General features: G+C 42.3%; 1 protein-coding gene across 1 annotated transcript in view; it reads right to left on the bottom strand.

Annotated features, from left to right (window-relative positions):
* MED13 (mediator complex subunit 13) overlaps window positions 1-19,681 on the bottom strand; it is a 55,974-nt gene that overhangs the window by 13,911 nt on the left and 22,382 nt on the right. Inside the window, exons 4-16 of the mRNA XM_023939357.2 lie at window positions 15,456-15,601; window positions 14,267-14,464; window positions 13,221-13,415; window positions 12,249-12,411; window positions 11,826-11,936; window positions 9,151-9,834; window positions 6,414-6,630; window positions 5,501-5,585; window positions 5,037-5,158; window positions 3,787-3,877; window positions 3,396-3,610; window positions 2,779-2,975; window positions 686-1,602 (exon numbers count right to left, since the gene is read on the bottom strand). Coding sequence (XP_023795125.2) covers window positions 686-1,602; window positions 2,779-2,975; window positions 3,396-3,610; window positions 3,787-3,877; window positions 5,037-5,158; window positions 5,501-5,585; window positions 6,414-6,630; window positions 9,151-9,834; window positions 11,826-11,936; window positions 12,249-12,411; window positions 13,221-13,415; window positions 14,267-14,464; window positions 15,456-15,601 — 3,341 coding nt within the window. The remainder of the gene's footprint in view (window positions 1-685; window positions 1,603-2,778; window positions 2,976-3,395; window positions 3,611-3,786; window positions 3,878-5,036; window positions 5,159-5,500; window positions 5,586-6,413; window positions 6,631-9,150; window positions 9,835-11,825; window positions 11,937-12,248; window positions 12,412-13,220; window positions 13,416-14,266; window positions 14,465-15,455; window positions 15,602-19,681) is intronic.

Below are 19,681 nucleotides of genomic sequence, written 5' to 3'. Positions count from 1 at the left end.
CTACCTGTGATTCCTAACTTTATCTTTAACTCTGTTAAGAGTTGCCACTTGAAAATTCTATTAGAGAGAAGTAAGCAAATACACACAATGAAGGGTATTCCAAGAGACACTGCATCATTACTCAGGCCCTCGAAGGAAAAATCCAAGGATTTCTGAATTGGCAGACCCAACATACAGTGAAGGCTACAATAATGCTTTTTTTGCCACATGTGCCATTAACCTACTGCCCCCTCTCTCCTCCTTAAAGAAGGGGGGAAGCCAACTGAATCAGAGCTGTTGCTTAATTCCGCCTTGTAGCCTTGACAGTTTGGTCACCACTCAAACCCCCTGCATTTCCTACAGGCATCAATCATCCCAGAGCCTCTGTAGAGCCACTCACCAAAAGCTCTTTAAAGGATAAACCCAGTGAAGTGTTGTGGACACAGACAGTGGTCTCAAGTTACACTTCATATATATATTGGGAATTTACAACTGGGGGCAGCCAAGGCCTTACTCTGCTTGGTGATCAGCACAAGACATAGAAAGGCTGGTTATTCTGAACACCATCAACCAGAAGTCTGTACGAGCACTCAGGTGGCAAAAACAGCATTCAAAATTCACAAAGGAAAACCACAAAAAAAGACCCATCAAAAACAAAAACCCAAACAAGCAGACAAGTGGAAAATAAGCTATTTTCAATATTTACCATTTCTTTTTGACCAGTGGTGCAAGCAAGTAGTTTTCACAAGTGCTTCATCAACTTTCCCTCCTGACATATTGTCCATGAACTGCCGTCCATGTTCCAAGGCTAAGTAGCAGTCATTGCAACAATCCCTTTCTTCTACACGTACCAGGCTGCTGACAGCACCAACTTTGGCCACGGAGTCTTGGTCTGCTGCTCCAAAGGGTGAGAACAGATTGGTGCACTGATCCTGCAGCAACAGTATCAAGTCATCGGGCAGTTTCTCGGGTTCTTTCAGCCCTCCACTGCCGTGTTCAATGGAAGTAGCTCTGAGAGCTTCAAAGCGTTTTTCTGCTTCCTTGCCGCACTCCGTGTTTCGCCCCAGAATATCCAACTCGTCTTCGAGAAACAGCCCGGAACTGTTGCCAAATTTTCTATTCATAACAGCACTGAAACCACAGGTACACCTATACTGGGCCTCTTGTGTTGGATCAGGAATGTAAACTCCAACGTCAGCACCTTTGATGTTCATATTGCAAACACAAATGCAGCAGCTGTCGAAGTTGCAGTCTTTGAAGAGATTCATGACGGACTCGGAGAGGATGAGATTCACATACAGGCTGTGTGCCTCGGGGATGGAAGGCACCGTCGCGGGCTCCACCGAGTTCAGCGGCCGACACGTGGAGGGTGTGGAAGCTGGGGAGTACAAATCCGAGTTCTCGTATTTCACTGAGCCCTGGGCGCTCGCGGGCCCGCCAGCTCCACGGGGCGTTCGGGGAGTCCTTGGTGTTCTGGGAGTTGGGAAGCGAGGGGTGGAAGGAGAAGGGAGGATTCCAGCCCCGCTGTTGCTGGGAGGGGCACTGCTCGGGGGCATCCCAAACGGAGTGTGGGTCTGGGGGGTGTAGGCAGGGCCGTACTCCTGATCCATGGTGCTCCCATCACTGACAGCAGCCACAAGAGAAGGAAAAGCTTTAAGTACACAACATACTGGGTTTGAAGTTTAAGACTCAGATTTCTAAAGAAGGACCTTCCTAATTAATATTTGCTTTTTTTGAGCTAGTCTTTCATAATCCACAGCAAGATTTTCATTCCCTAAGGAACTTCAAGAGCATTTGTTCTAAATGACTTTGCAGGATTCCCACTGACAGCACCATTAAAGAATCTCTCCCTGCCTCCTTTTGTCTTTTCCTTTGCACAAAGCTCCCAGGAAACAAGTGTGGTCAGAATAAATTATAAATTCTGTGCTTGTATGGAGTCTAAAGGACACCTTTTTCATTCATGTTTTATTTACATGTTGTGTTAACACACACTAAGAAAATAGACCAGAGGTCTATTGACAGCAGATTCAGCTGAATCCACGAGGAAGGTATCACCTGGAAAGGTTTAACATTTTCTTCCCTAAGCACCTGAGTATCTCCAAAGCCTTGTAAGGCTAATGAGACCTGAAAACATATTGCTAATGAGTAACAGAAGCAACATCAGTATTTAATCCAAGATTTAACATTCATATCATTTTATCAAGAAATACATAACGCCTTCTTGCTACCCAATCCATTTATACCAGCTGCTAATGTGCAAGAGAAAAAGAAAGAAATCTTTTCCTCAAGAAGAGCTGGCAGCAAGAGCATCCCTATCAAATGCAGGGTACAGAAATGTCCCCTGCAGCTCTGCTGTGACCAGGCCCAGTCACATGGCACAGGAGATGTTTTCCTACTCCCAGCACAGCTGAGTTTACTGCTACTTAAGAAAGTAATTTAAGAAACAGCAGCACCACCTACTAAGGCCTTCCAGCACCAAGTACATCACCACAAAAGCAAAGTCCCAAGTTTACATTTATCTTGATTGTTACCATCTTCATTACTTATTAAACCTGGACTTGCACCATTAAGCTTCCCCAAGAAACCTTTAAAGGAGACAACAAATAAAATGTATGTACAGTTAAGAAGCTCTTTGAGAAGAGTCTCCTGCAGTAGGTTTAGCCAGAAGGATGTTTTTAAAGGCTCTTGTCAGTTGTATAAACAGAGTATAAACAAATATTCCCACTACTGATTGACAAAATAAATATTTAGGGGTGGCAAAGCGAACACCTCACAATGCTGAACCCCCCAGGGTCGTACCCATCTTTGATGAAAGGCATGGCAGGGCCTGGAGGAAGCAGATCCAGCTTTCCCACAGTCCAGCTCTGGCGGTAAATGCATTCCTCAGGCAGTTTGATGGGAGGAAGACATTGGCTGGGAAGAGTCTTCAGTGGTGCAAACATGGAACATCCCACTAAAGCTTGACAGTTCTCAGGCTTATAAACGTAAGAATAATCCTGGAAGACAGACATGGGAAAGCATTAGTGTGTAAATAAGATCACTGCAGCAATTAAATGCTTCTCCAAAAAACAGGACAGAGTTCAAGCAGCAGCTCTTTAACCCAAAATCCTCACACAGATGCAAGAGAAAGCTGAGATGTGTACATACAATATTCACAATACACCAAAACAGACCTCAGTGGACTGCAGTGACTGAAAAGCATTTCTGCAGCTCTCTAATGGCTACTCAAGTATTACTCTCTCTCAAGTTTAGATGATAAAACACTACATACTTACTACAAAATGTATTACCTCCCCCAAAATAATGCAGGACAAGTCATAAACTGTACTTAATCTCCCCCATTCCAATTCAGATTTAAGTAATAAACTGATCAATAATCATCACAAGGACTGATTAGGGCTGTCAGCACTACCTACCTTGATTTCAGCAGGTTTGGGGCTGCAGAAACCCTCATCTACTTCGATTCTGAACTGAGCTCCCACAGCAGAGCTATTCCCTTCCAGCACTGTTCCTCCAAGTGTAGTGTCCATGCTGCCATACTCCTTATTGTTCATGTTCATGGGAGAAAACCCCATAATATGTTGTTCCAGTGAAGGGGGAGTCGGATACATTTTATGGAGATCTGCAGTGCCTAATTTCAGATCAGAAGCAGACTTTAGAGCATGAAAACTTTCTGAAGTGTTTCCCGAGTCAAAATTTCACAAAGGCAAATGAAGGATACATTTCCAAATTGCCACAACATATTAGAGTCAAATATTTAGAGCTAGTATTCTTTTTAGGCAAAAAGAAAACACAAATAAATCTTACTTATGCATGACAGTGGGTCTAGATTTCCTGTTTTTGCCTCTTTGCAGTTGGATTTGTCATCAGTGCCATTCACTGTTCGTTTAGATCCAGGCTAAGAAAGAAATATTGTCATAAAATCACTTCAGATATAAACACATGATCATGTTTCCTGCTAACAGGAAATCTCACCTGCACATACAAAGCTGAGACATTGTAAAATATTTAGAAAACTTAAAGTAGCTCAGAAGCCTAAGGTTGGGCTTATACTTGTTCTTAATTCTTGGAACCCAGAGAACCCCTCCCAACAGGTCACAATGTTATTGAAGAGAAAAAGCAGTTACAAAACAACCCTCAGCCTGTTAGCAGACAGTAAAAGAAGCTAAATGAGGGCTGCCCACAGACTACCAGAACAAACCATTACACCCCCAGAGCCACATTAACATCACTGGTGTTACCACAGGAACAGAAAAGACAAACACAAATCCTGCAACAAGAAATACAGGAAAGAAAAACAGTCAAAAGTAAAAGAATAAGATATTTTACCATCTTTCAACAGTTCAGATGTCTATAGACTGTAAGTGTTCATGTTTAAGAGCAAACACACTTCATTACATACACTGATGACCTCTGAGGGCTGTTAAGATCCTTCAGCCCTTACTCAGCTCCAGCTCTCACTAAAGTTGATGGGCATTTTGTCTGGGTAAGGGGATTTAGGATTAAGCATGGAGCAAAGTACAGTTCAGAAAAGACAACTGATTACAAACAGTATTGAAATAGAAACTAGAAAGATAATGGATTCAGAGCCATCAGAGACTGCAAGAGAAACTGTTCTAAGATAATAGCTGCTGCAGAGAAGCAGTTTATTTGGCAGAAGGTCCAGTGTTTAAGTGCCTTTTCTCTTTCAGAAGCTGCTGTTTTGTTTCAATATTACCTTGATGAAGCAGTTAACTAGAGCTCAGACCACAAGAAAAGAACACACCTGCTGAATCTGTACAACTCAAACTAAAGGTATGTTCAGGCAGCACACACTGTGGGAATTGTAAGGAAGTAAGACCAAGAGGTTGTTTGCATCAAAAATCTGCCTGCATGAGTCAACCAGAACAGTCCGTTTGCCACTGAGGGGCCACAGCTCTTGTTTGTGTGAATGTTTTGGAACCTCTCCTACACACGCATAGGGGGAAAAAAATCAAACCCCAAACCACAGGAAGATATGGGTTGTTCTTTGCTGGTTTTTGGCTGGCACCTGCCAGGACTTTTTGCACATCACTTACTGTGAGTTCATCTTCATCAGAATTGAAGAGATTGTCCAGGTCAGTGTAGGACACCACCAGGTCTGTCTCGTGGAACAGGCTGGTCGAGGCAGTGCGGGCGTGGGCAGCCAAGCGTTGGGCATCTGTGGAGAGAGACCAACATCACAACACTGGCACTGCATCTTCATTAAAAACTTCATAAAGAGCTCTTTCCACAGCTGGGGGGAAAGGAAACCAAAGGGGTCAGATAGCCCTGGTTCCACTCATCCATCTTACACAGAGGCAAGAGCCCTTCCATTTTAGAGCATTTGGATTTTATAGCCAACATTTGTTTGCAAGGTGCAACAAAAAATATTCCAAGCAGACTGAAGGGACATACAAATCATAAAACACAAAACTTAGCAGGTTATTAGAACCTATTGACTATTCAAGACACCATTAATACAACACAATTAAGATAGAGAGGTAAAAAAAAGCCTCTTTACCTTGTTTGACAGAAGGACTAAACAGTGACATTGCATCTTCTCCTTCATGGGACAGAACTGTTACACTGGATGTCCCATCCTCAGCCTATTAAAAAAGAAGAGTAAAGTTTGCTTAAATTAATGGGTGTGGTGGGAGGTATTTGATGAACTTGTGGGAATTCTGTGTCTGGAGAAGAATCAGGTTCTCATTACCCTGTGAGCTCAGCAGGGACAGCCTGGGGACTGCTGCTGCCTCAGGGGGAGCAGAGCTTGGGCTGCCAACACAGGGCTTGTCTTGGGGATAAATTTACAAAGCAAGTTGTGGATTCCAGCTACAACACCTTAAGGAAAAACCGTTGCTATCAGATGCTACACGTTAACTGTACCTGTTCCTAAATGGAATGTATTCACACATAACTAATTCTAATAAGCAAATTTATTTCATAGACAAGCCCCCAGTGCAGTTATATTTTCTCCTTTTCTGTAGGTGCCCTTTTGCTTTAAGTACAAGACTCACAAGCAGCACTAAAGCACAAAAAAAAGAATAAAAACTGCAATTCACTGGCCAGGGAACGAGTCAGGGCTCACCTCACCTACCCCCAGACCTTTCTACTCGTGAACAAAGCACTGGCCTTGTTCCTCCTCTCTCCCCAGGCACCTGCCAGCACCTATTTCCACAGGGAAGCCACTGAGCCAGACTGATTCAGCAGCCTTTTCCTCATAAACCCTGATGCAGTGGCACCACCAGTGTGTCAAAAAAAAATTTAGGTGCCGTTAGAGACATGCTGCTTAATTTCATTGATCATTTCTGCTAGAATATAATTTGTTTTTTAATTTGCTTCTAAATACATGAAGAGGATTTAAATTCTATCTGGTGCCTAAAGCAATTTGTTTTAATCTCATCACTGATTTGTAGCCTCACTCCTTTACTCACCTTGTGTTTCTTCCCCACTTCCCTCTCAATGTTCTGCCTGTCTTTTTTACTGTCAGGAAATAGGAATTCCACATCTCCATCCACAAAGGCATAAGGATCGATTTCAGGTTCCTGGTCAGCTTCCGTTGCTACAGCTGTTAAATATTGGTTTTTACTCTGATACTGTTGCACCAGTTCATCTGAAACCTTCAAGGGTTTCCTACATTGCACCATTAATCTGAACAGAAGAAAAATAAAAATCACAAGATCATTTATTTAGCATTTATCATGGGGAATTATTTCTGCTATCACACAGCCTTTACAAGAACAACCTCATCTTTCTACTTTTTTTCTTCACACCCCAGCTTCAGAAAACTTTTAGGGATAAAGATTAAATCATTACTCATTTAATATCACCACCTTCCACACATCAGATCCAGCTCTGTGATTCATCCTGCCCCTCTCTCCTCAAGCACTGTCAATTCACATAAAGATTAGTAATTTATCCCAGGTCATGGCTGTCATTTATTATAAGGCACAAATGGATTCAACTCTCTACATCCACTGAAAGAAACTCACCAGGCTAAAGAATTACTCACTGCATTCCCAAAAAAAACCCCAAGCAATAATCACAAGTAAAGCACACAAATGCCACTGTGTTCAGGAGGCATTTATATCACTCAGATCAATACAAATGAAGCTTGCAGCACACCAGTACCTAATTTACTAATGAGAAAAATCAAACCACATTTGCCTTTATCAGCATTTTTCTTTTGTTAACATTCTGAGCCAAAACTGGAGCTGGTAAGTACACAGAAATTAGGGTTTTCTCACAGGAGTACTGGTTTCACAAATCTAATATTGCATCAGGGGAAGAAAAATATTGGCAAGGAAAAAACTGTTCTGATTATGAGCTGTAGATGTGCCCCTGAACCAGCTTTATTTTTTGTATCCCAGCGTACAAAAGGCACCAGGTGAGGAAGGTGCTCCCCCCAAACAAGGTGAGAAGTTCCTGCACATTCCTCTCAACTATAGAAGCAGTTTGACTTTGTCACAGACACTCCCTAGACATAAACTGTCCCAAAAAATATCTCACAGCCAACAACAATGGCAAAATCCATCCATGCTGCTCTTCCATGCTCAATAAACCAGTGTTCTAAATCCTGCAAAAATTGTCATCAGGAAAAATAAAAAGGCAAAAAAAGAGATGGAAACTACTATCTAGGACTGGGGAATTAAATTAAACACCTCTGATGTATTTTTGACCAGAACAAAGGAAGAGAAGTTAGCAGCCAGATATCCTAGGAGGTTTTTTGCAAATTGTCAAAACAAACTGGGAAAGACCATGTCTTGAAGAGAAAAAAGGAAACATCTCTCCTTATCTAATTGGCTGAAGTGAATTCAAGGCAGAGAAAAAAAAGTACTGAAACATCCTATAAATGCACACGTTGAAAGAGTTTCTTAAACAGTGACTGCAAAGAACACCTAAAACTGTGTGTGAGCAGAGCAACAGCTACAACACATTTACTCCTACTCCCAGCTTTCCTACACAGCCATTCCAGTGCTGCCACCAGTGGCTTCCCACTGCCAGCAACAGGACAAAAACCAACTCCAAGCTTCTGTCTTGTGAGTTGCTGCTCTTCCACCCCAAAATTCAGCACCGCAGCTCCTAAAAATAAAACCCAAAGCTCTCAATTTGATACTGATCACAGTAAGAGTCTCCTTTTACCTGAACAGGAATAAGAAAATTTGGACCAAAAATAATCAACAGAAGTGCATGGACAGAGGCAGCTCTGGGTGCAGCCCTTAATTCCTCGATCACAGCCCTGAGCCCAAGTTTGTCACCTCTTCATGCACGTCCCAATCCTGTTAAGCTCTCCCTGCTATTAACAGCCCTGTCAGCACCTGTTGATTCCCAGTGCCATCCTTTTCTGGCAGCGTGTGCTCACAGGGAAGTGCTGTGAAACAGGGATGACAGGAACAATTCCCTGCTCACTCCAACAGCACAGGGACACAGCCCACAGGGCCAAGGGGGTTCAGTTCAGGGATTTTGTTCTTATGGTTTGGGGATTTGGTGGTGGTGATCCTTCCTGGGGGTTTTTTTTCCCTCTAACTGGTAAAGCAAATTCATCTTGGCTCATACTGCAGTAAGACACAGCTCAAACCTAAATTTTACCACTGAAACCACCAGTTTTATTTCCTCTGGTGGCTCTAAGCTCCAGAATTTATTAAAACTTAAAACAGTATCCAAAGTAACGAACTCCTTTATCCCAATGGAAACAAGCAGCAGAGCAGAATGTTTTACAAGCTGGGGCTTGTAATATCAGCTCTTTTAAGTGAAGACAAGAGCAGAAATAGGAGAAGAAACTTTAACAGGATCTCTGCAGCTGAGACCACCCATATTTTCTTCAAATAATGAAGAAAGCAAAGTGAAAAAATGATTTCTTTTATTTTGGGAGGGGGGAAGGAAGGGACTTAAGTCCCAAATAGGCATCATTTGTCTGCAGATTAATTTTATAGTATAAAAATAAATATCATTGCTGTCAGCTAAATCAGAGCTGAAATGAGAAAAAGCTGGAAAGTCTTGCTACAGATCTGACTGTGCTCTGTGCTCCCATTTCACAAGGAATAACTTCTTGTACCTAGAGTTGTGTTCACACCCTCAGCATTACCGCTCCTTATACTGAGAAACTCCTGCCTTTGGCCTTCCCGTTCCCTCACTTCACATGTTGTTACTCCAGGATCAAGTACCACTTACTCTGTAACTGATGTTACATTTTCCTGTCCAGCAGGTATTACTGGATCCTCTCTCAACTTATCATTTGGAAGCTGGGGTGGTAAGAACTCCACATCCTTTTTCTTTGGAACTTTATAATACTTCCAAGTCGCGTCAGCTTCATCCTCCTCCAAATTGACGGCAGTGCCGACGTACATGGTGGGCTCTATAACCTCGGGGAACGCGGCTGGGAAAGGCTGGGACAGGCCATCGAGCCTGTCTTCCATTGCTTTTGTGGGGACCAAGGGGTCTGGCGTTGGCATCTGGTAGAAATGTTGACTCTGGGGTGTGGAGGGAGCTTTGGGCACCCCCTCGTCGGCGCCGTCGCAGGGGTGGGGGCTGAGCGGCGGCGGCTGCGGCGAGTTTGCCAGCTCGGCCCCGTGCAGCTGCGGGGGCTTCGCTCCGTCCGCAGTTCGGATATTGGCAAACCTCACTTGGCTGTCTGGTGCAGTCATCACAAGCCTCTGACTCGCTGAATCTGCCTCCATGGCAACATCATCACTGATAGATACACGATGATGAAAAGGAGTCAAAGGGCGTTTCTGTGGCTTATCCCCTTTGTCTTGCTTCTCATTTGTCTTGTGCTTCGGAGCCGCCGGCTGCTGGGGGCCCACAGGTGGGGCCTGCCCCTGTTGACCTGAATTTCTTGGTTTGAGATTTTTGTGCCTGCAGAATTAATACAGGGGAAAAGACTCCACATTAATCTTTCAAATATGTCTATGGTGTTCTTTCTCACTAGATAAGAACCTGCTTCTAGGCCATTAAACAGCCCATGAGAGACGTCTGAAACTGAAACCGTTACGAAGTGAACCTGCCTCTTCTTTCTGACCAGAATTTGAGTGACTTGAGTAGCACTGTATCATTTTAGAACACCGTTTTTAAAATCGTTACATCTGTCCTATGAGCCAAACACACAAAGAATCCTCAGAATTAAGACAGTATTTTATAACTGCTTTAGCAGAAATAGATTGTCACATGAATACCTCATCACTTTTAACTCGTGCCAGCACTGATGAATCAGTAGAACAACGTAAGAATTAGTGAATGGCTTCTGGAATTCAAACACTGACACCAGCCAAGAGAGCTGCCCAAGCCTCACTGGGTTAAGGACTGGAAAATTAACATCAAGAACCAAGAAGCCAAGCTCACTCCTACAATAGCTATTTCCAAGCTATTACAAGGCTTTTGTAGCTGCTTACTTACAAATTTAGCAAGTGTGGGAAAAAAAGAAAAATGCAGTGTCTCAACTGCATTAATACAGTTGGGTCTGTTCTGTGTAAATGCACTTGAGCTTAAACATTTCATCTGCAAGTTCAAGATGCCAACTTTCAGGATCATCTGACAGAATGAGGCACATGAAATACTGAAGTGTAGAATGAAATGTTTATGATTAAGCCATTGAAATGCACGCACATCCTCAGTGCCTGGGAGTTCTTTGCCACTCTTCCATTAGCAAAGTTAAGCAGCACTTGTATTGAAAAAACAGGATTAGGTAGGGATAAAAGGTAAGAGGTATCAAAATCTATTTTTACTTTAAACTCACACACATCCACATGTTTTTCTCCACTTAGAATTCAAAATACATGGAATAATAAGGGGGTTTAGGTCTTTGCAATTTCTCTTTAGGCCATTACATATTTCTAATACACACCTCACATAGTTAATTGATTGGTTTGCTCTTAACTAGTGCTATCATAGCTACATTCTCCTTGAAAAGAACATTTAATCCTCCTCCACATCCCAGCTCTTCTCAGGACACAAGTATTTCCACAGAACTTTAACCAACTATTTCAATAAGGGAGTTAAAAAAATGCATTTCTCTCAAAATGCTACATCCTCCAGACAGTAATTTTTTTCCTAAGATACCAATATTCACAGCAAGGTAATCAGTGTAACATTTAAATCAGAGAAAGTGTTTAAACCTATTGTAACACTTCAGTCACCTAAAGATTAATATTCTGCCATAAGTACAGAAATGGAGAATTCAGTGAAATTAATGTTTCCATTTATTTTTAATACCTGTATTAACAGTCTGTGGCATTGCAGCCTCAAAAAGGCTGTCTTATAAATACATATAGATATAGATATTTAATCACAGACATTTTGCCCTTTGTTTCAATCCCTTTTTTTCCCCAGCTAATATGAAAAACACACACTGGCATCCACTCCCAGAGGAGCAGTTTTCCACACAGCCACCCCTGGAATGCCACCCTTCCCAGACAGCAGGTTTGGAGCTTTTATTCCTATTCACCAAGCTCATGATTAACAGCTTTCTCCCTTCAAGGCTAAAGCCACAGCCCTCTAGAAGAGGTGCTTTAATCTTAAATAAAGAGCATTCCCTTCCCATTCCCTGAGAAAGCTGCTCATGAGATGTTACTGCCCATATCCATACGGAATTCCAGCCCAGGACTCGGGAATTGTCCCTGCACTGCCAGCAGGCCCCCTCAGCCAATTCACTCAACTCCAACCTCTGCATTAACTTCTTGGGTAGAATTTCAAGACCTCCAATGACATTTAGGAGAGGAGATACAAATTTTGTTCCAGCTTTCCTCCAAGCAGCTACTGCTTAATTACTCCTGCAGGAGCGATCAGGAGCCTCTCCTGAGCACTTCAGCCCCGCGAACATCACCGGGCTGCGCCTCTGCCAAGTGCTGTACCTTGAACAATTGCAATTTGTCCTCTGCGTGGCTTCAACAAAATCCCAGGATGCCACCTTGTCAGCTGTCTCCTCCTCACACAAGCCATTTGATGTAGCAGAATACTTCCTCCTAGGATTCAATACCAGGAGAGTTATTCAGGAGCAACATATGTTCTTCTCTTATCTTCTGGCAAAGCTCAAGAGCAGTTTGGTGACAAGGGATTCAGCAAAGAAAGGATAAATAGCCTTTTCCTGACATATTAAACTGAGGACTAAGTAAATCATTCCTAAATAGTTAGGAGAAAAATGAACTTCTTTAGAAATGGTTTATTAGAAGAGTAAAGCACGTTCCACCAGCAGTCACAGCACCTTTAAGAGAACTAATTGCTACAAGGAACACACAAAATATTGGTATTTTTGGCTTCAGAGGACAAGTACATACTTGTTCTGTGCTCTGTTCATGTTGCACTCTTGCCAGACTCTGTCCACCACTTGGTTGGCCAGTTTTCTGGGGATCTTGCCACCGTGATGGCTGGTACTGTCCGAGATAAATCCGTCCGAAACCGAGGAAAACTTCACCCATTTCTGGGCAGACTGAGCATCAACTGAAAAGCAGCACCAGAGGAAACACATTCAGGCAGTGAGACGATGCAGTGTCTCTCACGCCAATTCAATCACCATAAGAAGAAAAGCATCTTCTTGACTCAGTGTTAGGAAATAAAAAAATACAGAAAATTCAGGAATAGTAGCAGATTATTACAGGAGATTTAGAAAAGCACCATATATGTTTATGTTCTAAGTGAGCTGGATATTCTTTACCTTTGATGAAAGTGACCTGAAATAGAAAACAACTTGAGCAAAGCAAACATGATTTAAAAAAAGGGTTAAGCTTGAGTAACAGGAGATGATGGAAGGAAAAACCAAAACCTCTTCTGCACAATAAAATTTATATAAGTCACCTGAATTAATCAGTGAGTCTCACCTGCTGTGACCTAAGCTCCCCATAACCACTGCTCACACCCAGGACAGAGGGCACACAGGAAACTTAACTACAGCCAATCTTCCTGGACTAGGAGAAAACATCACCTTTCACTAATGACCATGGGCACAACAGGGGTTATGGACCTGTGTCAGAACACAGGCATGCATGAGGGGAAAAAACCCCAAAATCTTCCCCAGAGCAATCTAAAGTACAGTAACAAGACCAAGTACAACAGCAGCTAACAGAAGAGTTTGAGTTCATTTTGCCCATGACTGGTGACACTGATTTTACTACAACAAACTCACTAAAGAAATGTGATTTTTCCTACCAAGCCAGCTGCACACAGAGCACCTGAATCCCCTGCAAACACTGCTGTGTTTGAAGGAGAAGCCATGGAAACAATTCTCTCATCAGGAGTCAATTCCTTCCCACCTGTCTGAACTTCCTCCGGGGACGTGGGGGGAGTCAGGGTGACGGAGGACATGGCAGGGTCTCTGGTGGAAGCAGGCACTTGGTGGACCCCCAGGCAGGCAGTGGAGCAGTGGGGAGCCCCCACAGAGCTGGGAGCAGGGATGTCTGTCTGAGGGACCAGCACGAAGCACGCCGGGTACACCATCCTCACACCAGCTGCCAAGAGAGGGCATTGCCCAGTTAGTTACATTCAAAACCATCAAATGCATCATTTTAGCAGTCACTCCTAAGCTGACAGACCCTTTTTTACCTACTGAAGCATCTCCTTGGACAAAAAGCCTCTGTTGTCACCTCCACCTTTACTTGATTTGCTTTATACAGAAGATTTGGGTGAATGAATTAAAAGGGTTTTGAATACACAGGCAGAAACACCCACATGCTGCTACCTGCCTCTGTCATTTTGTTTTATAAAGGCTGCAAAAATCCTTTTTAGTATCATGTAACACTGCCAACATCCCCAGCAGCACGAGGGTCTCCAGCCATCACTGCACTACAGGCTCCTCACAGAGAAGGGATCACATTTGCTGGCAAAACAGAGGTCACCAGCCCACAGCAGAACAAACCACTGCATCCAGGGGTTGGGATTTTGGAAAAACAGCAGATAAAGGCAGTGCCTGAGTACATCAGGTTCTCCAGGACTGTGGTTTTGAAGACATCCCTAAAAGACAAATCTGCTCTGTTTGAATTTGCACGGACTCTGAAACAGCACAACCTGATTTCTATGCAGCTCACACATCAACAGTGAGCATCCAGGGGTTTTTTTTACTCTCTTTATTTTTTTTTTATTTTTTTTAAAATCTTGTACATAAGAAAAAGACCTCCTACTAATGGGTCTGCAAAATCCACTTTGAGCAGCAACTCATCATAGATAGTCCTGAGCATCAAACAGGGAAACAAAACCCAACAACCACTGGTGCAAAGGAATCAAATGAGGTCACTTCTGCATTCAGAATTTTGCAGGTTTAATCATCTAGCTTATTTCAGTAATTAAAGGTAATCAGGCTCACCAACAAGGACTTCAACAGCAGCTAAAGAATCATCCTCCCAATCCATTTCTTCTTGTTTTTCCTCAGATCCCTCCTTCAAGTTGGATGTGACAGGGTAGAATTGCTTCCACTCCCCAATCAGCTTTTTTGTGGATGAATCAGAAAGCTTGAAGGACTGCCCTGTGAGTGTGCCATTCAACCCAAAGGGGCTCAGGATAACTAGAACAGAAATAAAAATCCATTGGAGATGATATCAACCCCAAATTCCCTCTTCCCCTCTGCAACAGCAGCACTCTTATTTCAGCCACATCAAATAAACAACTTACCATGGGTAAATCAAAATGCAGCCCAATAATGATTTATACTACCTGAGTTTTTGGTAATAGGTTCACATTGTTAAATTTATAGGTGCTGTAAGAATTGAGGAACTACAACAATTACTACCAATTAATCCATTCAAACAAGCAATGGGCAAGTTTTCATCTTGGCTTGCAAGGAGTCTCAGGTACAGGTGGGATAAAGAAACACTTCCAAATCCTGGCAGAGTTTAGGTGTTTCCTCATCCTTTCATTCAGGTGTTACAACTACAGGGAATACATAGGGAATCATCTGTTTCATGTTTAGTCTTGTCCATAGTGGGGAAGCACAGCTGCTGTTAAGTTGCATTCAGGGAAAAAAGCAAGTTTGGGCACTGAGCATTACTAAAGGTGTGTGGCCATGCAGGAGAGGTGATTTCTGCAGGGAGGGATCACACAGCCCCACTGACCAGACTCAGGCCCCAGCACTCCTCTGTCTTCCAGAGCACAACCTGCATCTGCTGGGGGAACCACAGGGATTTACAGGCAAGGAAGAGCCAAGTGAAAAGGGGAGGGGGTGTGAACAGGTTAAATACACCGAGCCAGAAATGGATTTCTGATAGAGGGTTGGTGAAGGTATGTGGGGGTTATAAGGTTGAAACAGCAAAATATTTAAATCACCAATAGGACAGTACTTGGAAACGGTGTCATGAGGACAAATGACTCAATTACATGCCAAGAGATGAATATGCAAACGCTCCACTTGCAGAAGGGCCAGGACACAGCACCTGACTGTGTGAGGACAGGGCACAGCTGGGGACAGCAGGACACGCTCTGCCCCCACTGCCAGCCTGCCCCACGCCCTCAGGGAGCAGCCAGAGGATGACTGCAGGTGCCAAAGGCAGCAATCCCACCTTGGAAGGGGCTGTTGGACTGCTGGGCCAGGGTGAGGTGCTCCTCGCTGAGCAGGTACACGGGCTGGTGCTGGCTGATCTCCACGCTGGTGCACACGTTGCTGTCCCCATGCAGGAAGAAGGTGAACGAGCAGGACAAGTGCTCACTGCAAAGGCAACAGCAGAAAATAAGTCTGAAGTACAGAATTTCAGTAAGTTGGTCTCTTTTTTGGTAGTTTGAAGGCATTCCCTGACAATATACTCATTAATGTAACCAACCAAAACACTCTTCTATATAAATAGCAATAAAATGCTAAATATATATTCCCTTTACAAAACCAAAGAAAAATCAGTTGAAAAACAACAGGCACTAAGTTTTCAATTTCTTCAGTCTGACACTTTATATTTTGCTGTCTTGAGGAAATTTAAAACTTGTATCATTTTTTACAAGACAAAAACCTGTAATTTAATATTTTTATACCTTATGCATTTATTTAAAATCTCTAGAAATACCTCTGAACATATTTTATTTTTAATGAGGTCATATCTAGGTTGTCCTGTCACAGCTCCACTAAGCAGAATTTAATATCAGCCAACAAGTCACTTATTTAAGAGCAAGAAGAATGGCAACAGCTTTGAGAAGTGGTTTTGTTTTGTTATTTAAATTGAATCTTATCTTCGTGTTCTTGAAGCCAATCAAGTAACTAAAAATGAAATCCCATACCTACACACAAAAGGGAAGATACAATCAATTAAAAAAAAGAGGCTCGAGACATTCTTAATTAAAGTCATTAAGGCAAGTGTCAATGTTTAATAGCAGATGTTTCACTGACAGTGTCTCTCATGGTCCAGAGTTTTAGGGGAAAAAAAGACCAACAGACTTGAACAGCAAATAACTCCCCAATAATGAACATTTCTCCTTCCCACAACTCTGATTTAAATGCTATATCCCAGTGCCCTGTACAGTTATTAGTGAGCAGCTACATGAAATCTTTTACTCCACATGATCACTGCAGAGAATTTCTAATTTTTGGGGCTCTGCTCCCTGTTGTTGTTACATATACAGCTGACCCCTGCAAGGACAAGCAGGAAAACATTTCATGTTGCATCCACACCAACTCCATGATTTATGTGAAACATATTTCACCAATTTTAATTAAAGGGCAGGAAGAAAGGAAGGCAAAACCAAGCAGATCCCAGTCAGAAGTGGAACATCCTCACACCTGCCTGAAAAACTTTTTCCCCCTTTTAAAGAAGCTGTACAGGCACAACATTCCTCAGTTACAGTGGCTAGAAGTTATCCCAAGTGTCTGCCAGACTGATGCACTCCAGCAGGAAAACAGCAGATGTTTAAAAGCAGAAGATGCTGCTCATTTGGACCTTAAATTAGGTCCAACATCACAGCCAGAGAAGGACCAAGGTCAAGGAGAACCTGAGAAGAACTTTTTAAAGTGCTGGTGAGAAAATAAATCTTCCTTTGTAAGGAGGGAGCAGCAAAATCCTGCTCAGTCTCAGGGAATAAAGATATCAAGTCACAGGAAACACTGATTTTAGTCAGTTAAAACAGCAGATACTTTACATGATCCAATGGGAAAGACACTCCATGAACCACTGCAGCCTAAAAATGAATGCAACACCACAGTGTCCCAAAAACACCACCCAGGATGGCATGAAGGCTCTGGGACATTGGTGTTCCTTAGTCTAAAAGCCAGTTTGGCATTCCTGGGAAAGACACAAACAGCTCCAGGGCAGGGAGAACCAACAGGAACAACCCCATTAAAACACAACCTCCACGGCTGAGGGGACTGGGAACATTTTTAATGCCATTTCCAAGATGTTTTTTTCCCCAGAGGGAGATGGTGGGATGGGTGGCAAGGGGAAAGAAAAGTTTCTGGAATTGGCACAGTCCATTCAATCCTTGGAAATGGATATGGGTTGGTTCACTCTCACCCCCAAAGCCTCAGAGTCAGGGAGAAGGTGGAACAGTGATAAAAACACAGCAGATTTAAAACTGAGGACCAAAACCATCCAAAAAGGATGAGAGAACCCTCAGAGTGCTCATGGAGGAGCAGGAAGAACAGCACGTTTTTATTCCAGCACCTTAAAGCAAGAGTTGGTGTGACCCCACTGAGAAGCTGCTCTGAGGGAAAACAGTTCTCCAGCTTTCAGCTTTAATTGTGTTTTAGGAGCAAAAAAAGGTAAGATCTGAATGAATTATAAACTACTTCATAACAGTTGAAACCCCACAGTGCTCAGGAATCCCAGGAAAGTTACATTTCCAAAATGCAGTGAGGATGGAACTAAGCATCTTGTTGATGACTTCAAGTGTAACAGAAGTCACGTGGCCAGGACACACCACTAAATTCCAGTATGGAAATCTGATTAAACTTTAATCCTTATGCAAATGGTGGAAGACTGATTTTCAAACTGAATTTTATTTTCCAAACCATATTGGATGTTTTAGGGCAAAGGAGGTGGCAGTGCCTCGGTTCCCAGTGATAGACACAATTCAGAAGCTCAGCATCAGCAAGATATAATTTAAAAATAAAAGCATATATTCCCTATATAGGCTTTAAATGCAATTAAGCTTCACCTCTTGTAAACACCCCATTGTTAGCCAGATAAAGGACAAACAATCACAGCATAATCTGATGGAATTCAGATAAACCAAGACAAAGGGAGGCATCAGCATGATAACAGAAGCATTTCAATTCATCACACTGCAAAACCAGTCCTAAGGAGGAGCAAGGAAAACTCAAGGTCACCATGCAAAAGCCAAATCCAAAAATACAAAAAAAACACCCCAAATCAGATCTTTTTCCTCCCCCAACTCAGCAGGGGAGAGGTTTCCAACAAAATAATCCAGAGTGAACACCCAGCGCTGCCACTGCCATTGTTCCCAGCTCTGCCTCCATGGCATGGACAGAGGATCCACTGCTACAATTCATCCTGGAAAACCCAAAATTCACCCAATTTCCACTAATCCTGGTTATAAATGTGTTAAACAGTAGAACGACGTGCAGCACCGGAGGGTTTTCTTTTAGAGGTGCAGCAGAGGCACTTTCAGGCCAGAAGGATAATATGTTTCACAGGAGAAATACACAATAAAAAAGGGAGTCTGGAAACTTGGGATAAGGGAAACAGATCCCACCCGGGACACAAATTATCCCCTGGAAGCACAAGTTTGCTTTAAAACTAAGGTTAACCTGAAAGTCAAAATTAACACTTCATGGACTTCAAGTGGTTTATTTCTTCTGAGCCAGTTGTGCTCAGAAACAGCTTTCTCACATTCAAATTATTTCAGCCTACAGAACTTAAGAAATATCAATGCATGTGGAAATAATCACAAGAAATACAAATAAAGAATCCTAATTAAAAAAAAAAAGTCAAAACCACAGGGAAGCTCTTTGGAGGGAGTAAAGAAAAGGAGGAAGGAACATGAAGAACCAGAGCTCTACTGGATGTCCCACACAAATTATTTTATTGACTTAGCAAAAAAACTCTAAAAAAATACATACTTTTTATTATTGTTTTGTTTAAATTAATACTTTTGAACATCCTCCAATTCTTTAAGATTCTAGAACCTGGCTGTCAGTGCATAACCTCAGTTTAGGAGGAATATTCCAAACTTTAACATAATCTAATAAAAAAAAAGGTGGAGATATATATATATATGTATATAGATTTTTCCACATTTCTCTAAATCCACCTCTGATCTTCTAAGTAAGTCACCTCACAACCAAAAATCCTAATCAAGCAAAAAATCTACCATGTATCACTTTGGGGTAAATAGGCAAATTATCTTTACAATTCAGTCAAGGACACAGTAACAGAATCAGGCTGGTGGTTTCCTGCCTGCTAACCGAGAGTTCATCCTATTTTTATTTGCAGACTATTTTAGGTAGCTCAGAAGATCACTGGTAATTTGTGCAGAGCATCTCACTGCTGAAATATATAAAAAAAATCCCTACACCTCAACAGTTTGAAATTTTATTCTGCATGAAGAGAGAATCAGTGATATCCTTAAGGTCAGATATAGAAGGAAAAATAGCTGATGTTAAAGTCAGCATTGATAACCTCCTTTTTTAGTACTTCTATTACTGCCATCATTCATTGTTGCATATATTTTATTCAGAAAATTCTGAAAACAAAATCCTAATTCAAAACAACTTTTTTCTTGTCTGACTCTGCACATCAAGTTGCTCCATTAATATTTCTAATTAATTTCATTAAAGTCCCAATCACAG

Source organism: Cyanistes caeruleus, chromosome 21 (assembly GCF_971803275.1).
Source record: "Cyanistes caeruleus chromosome 21, bCyaCae1.hap1.1, whole genome shotgun sequence".
NCBI classification, from domain to species: domain Eukaryota; kingdom Metazoa; phylum Chordata; class Aves; order Passeriformes; family Paridae; genus Cyanistes; species Cyanistes caeruleus.
The sequence above is the reverse complement of the archived record's forward strand: the minus strand, read 5'-3'. Positions and strand labels throughout refer to the sequence as shown.